The sequence below is a fragment of the Limulus polyphemus genome, unplaced genomic scaffold, assembly GCF_000517525.1.
Source record: "Limulus polyphemus unplaced genomic scaffold, Limulus_polyphemus-2.1.2 Scaffold13, whole genome shotgun sequence".
Taxonomy (NCBI): domain Eukaryota; kingdom Metazoa; phylum Arthropoda; class Merostomata; order Xiphosura; family Limulidae; genus Limulus; species Limulus polyphemus.
The window spans coordinates 417,663-423,770 of NW_013665623.1; the positions used below are offsets into that span (position 1 = coordinate 417,663).

Consider the following 6,108-nt stretch of genomic DNA (forward strand, 5'->3'; position numbering starts at 1 on the left):
CAAACAAACAAACAAACAAAACCTATTGAGGAGATATTTAAAATACCACTTCGATGAATAATCCGAGCCATCTCTACATAGGCAGTGCTACCGCCTGCCTGATATATTGCTATATGTTAATTTTTGCCTGTGCATATGCCATCCTTACTATCTTATTTGCATAGATGGGAATTTTGCAAAAGAAGAATCCATGTGATTATGATTGGTGAATTACACTCTTAAGAAATAAGCCACTCTTCCACGTAAAAAACACACGTAGTTGAATTTACAATCAACGAAGTCTCGAAGTTGAATTAAAGAAAATATGTTTACCATTAAACTTTTTATAATAATTTTGTATAAGTGGTACAATGAAAGATCTGAAAATTGCAAAACACGGGCTCCTCTCAACTAGGTGGTCATTTTGATCATATGTATTGGTGGCAATTCTTGTGGTGAGAAATGTACACCAAACGGCTTTAGAATATGAAACTAATGTTCGTAACAACAGTGTAACCATAAAGCTTTAGACTATAGATCTAATATTTGTAGCAACCATGTACACCAAAAGGCATTAGACTATACAACTAATGCTTGTAGCAACAATAATAACCAAACGCATATACATCATAAACTAATGTTTATATTAACAATGTTACCCGAAGCTTTAGATAAAAGTAATATTTATAACAAATTCGAATGTTTAATGAAACAAATTATGAACTTAATAAAAAAACCTCAAAGCATATGAGAAAAATCAAATAAAACCAATTACCTAACTTGGAATCATGTACATAACCTCATAGCACAAAACAAAAAATTAGTTAATAATTTTGCTTTTATTCACTTCAAAACTGAGCTAATTAAAAGTGAGAGATGTGTACCTATGATGAACTACATGTAAGTAGACTTAGGTAAAATATTGTGACTAATATAGTTTGGAGACGGCTTGAATGGGTAAATTTGTAGAAACATTATACATTTGTTTTCTTTGTTACCCATTCTTGTCATCCTCAGAATTTATAAGGTGGAAGTTGTTAAAAAAAAACAACAACAAAACATATATATGCAATGGGTTTAATCCTATTAGCAGCTTGTGAATATTTACACTGTTTATTGAACTGTGAATCGTCTTTGACTCAACATGTGTTTTTTAAATGTATGCACATTGGATTTATCATTTCTCTTTCTCCTTCGTTCTTGCTGCCCAGATTTTCACAAGAAAGCTAGCGACTGGCCAAACCATGCAATGCAGTTAAATAGGTGGCCTGAGAAAGTTGGTGAGAAAAACAATTTGAAAAGAAAAAAACGCTGAAAAGAAAAGATTCTTGGACATCCAATTCTGAAGGAGGTCATACATATTAATTCTGAAAATAAAATATTATATTTCAATTAGAAAATTAAATGAGGGGAGACATTCTGTATAAGCGTAGCTCAAAAATGACTAATCTAATAATGCATTCGCATGCAATCAAATAATTTACATTAGTATCATTTTCCTTATTACTATCAATTCCCACTAAAATTATGTTCCTTATAATTAACAATTCCCAAGTGTTATCAAGAAAAATCTTTGGACTACAGAATGACGCTAGATTTAAGCCACACATGAGTGAAAATACAAATTTTATGATTAAAAGGGTAACGTGTATGCGTGCATGGAAAGCTTTCTAAACTTCATTAAACTACGCAAAAATGAAATTAGAAGTAGGAAAGTACGGACGATGTCACTATACGCGTAAGGGAGGAGTGGATGTACACAGTACTAAGCATAGCAAAGGGAACGGTATTTCGTGAATGGATTTGTCATCTATAGTTATATCTTAGATAGCGGTGTATACGTGTTAAGGTTTTGTGTGTGAATTTCTTTATTTGTGTATAGAAACTTAGAGTATCAATACTGTCACTCTGAAGTTTTAATACTTGCCCATGATATCCAGGTTTTGAGCCAGATTTGTTGTCTTTTACTAAACAAGTTGATTGGTTTGTCATTTTTGATCAGACCATTCGACTCAAAGTGTCTTTTGTAATATAAGTGTTTGGTGGATGTAGCGTGTCGTGGAATAGATTTAATCTCGAAGTCACTCAGACGCCCAACATGACCATCAGATTAGTTCAGAACTCTACGTATCTAATCTTACACGTGGGTAGTCTAGGTAGTTCGCTTAACTGTTTTAATTACTTTAAGTAACAGCACTACCTTTACATTTCATAAAAGTTTTGCATTTAAATACAAAATACCACAACAACAACACGAATAAAATGTTTAGTACTCGAAACACGAGTTTTCCCCCTAGTAATCATTATTTGGTATTTAGCCTAAAACGTATTGTTTCTTTGAAGCCATTCTCGTTCATTTCAATGAAACTGTTCTAACTTACTAAAAGAAAGCTGTCTAAGCGATTTTCATGATCTATAGAAACGATTTGAATATCAAACTTCGGATAAAATTCAGTTTTATTTTACATTCGAGTGTTCTTGTTACTCGATGTTTCCAATTTTCTTACTAACCCTGGGAATTTCCAGCAGAAAAGACACTTTCGAAGTCGTTTTGATACTTTAAAGAATTGAAGACAGTAAAGAAGAAAAAAAGAACATTGAACACTTTCTATAAGAGTAAATCTTTGAAGTAAAATAAGATCCAACAATTTCTTTCTATTTCTAAGGGTTCTTTATGTTTCGTAAAATAGTCCAGGTGCTTTTATTCACATCAAAGTTTCATAAACTAGCAGTAAACCTTGAAGTCTACTTCTGAATTACTGCTATTGTTTCTGGTAGATAAAGTGTGAGCGAATGACGATTATGTTTAGTTTATTATGCTTAATTACAGAAAAAAAAGATAAATAAACGTTGTTGATAGTTTCAGTGCAAATTCATGAATTAGCCGAGTAAAATGTCTTGTATTAATATTATAAAATATAAATTTTCTAAGCTAAAGCAGTACTCATTTTATGTGTTTGTAATTAAACACAAAGCTACACAATGGGCTATCTGTGCTCTGCCTACCACGGGCATCGAAACTCGGTTTCTAGCGTTGTAAGTCCGCAGTCATACCGCTGTGCCACTGGGGGGCAGTACTTCTTTATAGAAGCAACAAGCAAAAAGCATCCGTACAGATTTATTTGTTAATGATAAACACATTAAAGTACTTTTAAAGAAATATAAAGCAAAATAATATTTTATTCATTTATATATTACTCGTTTTATTTATTTATAACTGCTTATCATGTTTATTATTACAAAGCTTATCTGTTTAAAAAAATAACTTATAAATGTAGTATCTTTCAGGAAGCTCATTACATGTATATACGTTTCATTTTGTTTAAGTAACACAAATTGTTTTCGTTAAAATGAAAAAATTAAGATCATTTTTACTGCAACGACTTTCTTTAAAATTTCTAAAATATTTTCTGTAGGAACGTAATTATGTATATACTCATAATGTAATTTCCTTTACTTCACGCATTTTCGCTATTTTTCTTTACTGTGATTTCATAGTGCATTTAAGCTCTGACAATCGAAGAAAGATCATTTCTTGATAGTCATCCAATATAATTCATGCCTTTTATAAACCTGTTGGGTAATATGACAGATCACTAGACACCAAAAATTAAAACACCGGTGTGAGGGCACAGATAAAATAGCTCATTATGTAGCTTTGCGCTTAACAACAAACAAATTATCTGAAGTCATTTGTACTTAACAACAAACAAGCAAATAACCTGATGTCATTTGTGCTTAACAACAAACAAAGTATATAAAGTCATGTGCCTTTAAAGTGGATGTTAGTCGCATCACTGAAACTCCAATGAAAAGATTCAAGTTTTTAATACAAAGATGTTCGAAACAAAAAGGTTAAATGTGAATATTGTCAAAATTATACATAATAAGTCAAATGGTTTGATCTTCTGATGTACAACACCAGTAGTGATAAGTGTTAATATGTTTTGTATATAAAGAAACGTTACATTTTAAACACAATGTTATATACAAACTATCAGTGTGCATTGTGTTATATACTTTGATCCAATTGAGAACAGAAAGATATAGAAATGAGTAGAAAGTAAAATAGTCTTTAGTTAACTTACTCTTATATTACCCAATTTGAATTTACTCGATTTAGCGTAATAAATTATGAGGGCTCTTTCTAGTACACAAAAGCTAGAATCAAGAATAGCAAATGCCTTATGTGAAAATCAGGCTTAAAAGTGTACTTTAGAAATTCGCTCAAACAATGTTTTTTTTTGTATGTTTTTATAGGAGAAAAACCAGCAGCTATTCAGCGGGATACAAGTGCATCGTTGTCGTCCTCAAGCAGTCATCATGATCGTTGTGTTACTTTTGTTGCCATTGTTTCATGGGCTCTTCTAAGGTGACATCTGTGCTACGTTTCAGCTATTTGTTTATTTCCCTTTTTGTCATGGCAGCCTACTGTTATATCGAGATATCTTTTAAAATTGGTGTACGAAGATCTTGTGGATGATATAGCCCCATTTATAAAAATGGTGATCTATGTATTAGATGTCTGAAAAAAAAATATGTAACAGTGCAGTGAACAATGAGTGGAGTTAAAAAAATATAATGTACACAGGGCTTTTTTTCTATGCTCGTGACTTTTCGAATATGATAAGGGTTGTAAATACTCATTCTTGTTTGTGTATAATGCTTAGTTGGTAAGCCCTAAAAGCGAGCACATCTAAAGGTATACATTAACGATAGTTGAGTGCACTAAAATATCTCGTATGTGTTTTGAAATTAAAGACATCAAACAATACAAACACAGCACAAGTGATGTAACTTGAAGGTGTTTTGCAATCATAAATTTATTAAATAAAAACTTGAATTATTACATGAAATATTTTATTGAGATAAAATTATTTTCCATGTAATACTGATGATAGTTCTGGAAATTGCACTGTAATCCAGTGATGTCTAAATATCTTCCAGAGCTTATCTCAAAGATTGAAAAAATAGTCATAAACTGTAAATAAAACCCTTCAATATATGGTAAGAGATATCACTTGACTAAATATATATTAATCTGAGAAACAAAATTATTCGTTTTAGTGTATTTAAAGATAGTTTCTTTAGGTTTTTTTCTTGTGAAGATATGATGTCGTTTAACGTGATGATAACTTGTATGATATTCGAGTAAATTTCACACACTGTTAAAAGAAGTACAGTAATTCACTACATTTCCACTGATAATTTCCATATTTTCGGCATGTATGAAGAAAGATCCTGTCTCAGACATCCTTTATTCCGAGACACTGAATGCTCAATCAAAGTTTATTAGAAAGGCAACTTGTAATGTATTAGTTTTACTTGAATATAAACAGTGATTTGGTACTGATGAAAATAGTGAATGTGTATTTCATTAACTAGGATTTTAACATTTTTTGACATAACACTTCATAATCATCTACAATACATAATCATTGTTGTAAAACCTAATTTAATTTTAACAGGTAAATAATCGCCTGACAGTTGGTATGGTCCTTTTTATTCAGATTAGGTAAATGAACTATAAATAAAAGTAAAAGAAAAAAAGAAAAAAAAAACACCGAAACCTTAATCTCCTCTGGTGTGATATAAACATATCAAAAATGTTTATCAATGAAGAAAATATTAAACCTAATTATATCTGTTCCCATATATAGTCCTGAAGTTTGTTATATCAAATATAAAAGTAAATACTTGATCATTATTCTACTTTTTTATCACACCTTTTTCTCAATTCAAATATTTAATTTAATATTTTTTCAATCATAAAAATTTTTGTATCGGCATAACAGACACTGAAAATTCTACTTTAATATTTTGAAATCACAATCGAAATACAAAATTAATGGTTTAAATTATAATGAGTAATAAAGTTTAACTCTTCTTCTTTTAAAGCTAATTTAACTTGATTAACTAAGTGAAATTGTCTTTGTAAAGCACAGATTTCTATTTCGTTTTCCAGATTTATCTTTAAATTTGTGTTATTGAAAGTTGACCAATATAAACGATTTTGTAAAAAACGGTTTTAACTAACACTGTAATACAGAGCTCTTATCAATGGTGTTTCACAAGCAAATGATACAAATATCAATGAAGAAAAGTAGAAATAGTTCAAAGTATGACTCT

General features: G+C 30.3%; 1 protein-coding gene across 4 annotated transcripts in view; it reads left to right on the forward strand.

Annotated features, from left to right (window-relative positions):
- LOC106456907 (protein amalgam-like) overlaps positions 1 to 5,329 on the forward strand; it is a 167,140-nt gene extending 161,811 nt beyond the window's left edge. For 3 of the 4 annotated variants that reach the window (XM_022382857.1, XM_022382865.1, XM_022382844.1), the window contains exon 5: positions 4,240 to 5,329. In XM_022382857.1, the coding sequence (XP_022238565.1) occupies positions 4,240 to 4,355 (116 nt within the window). In that variant the 3' untranslated portion in view covers positions 4,356 to 5,329. Of the gene's footprint in view, positions 1 to 1,190; positions 1,332 to 4,239 lie in introns of those variants that run through there. The other variant, XM_022382851.1, reaches the window with a different exon arrangement.
- Positions 5,330 to 6,108: the final 779 nt, after the last annotated feature.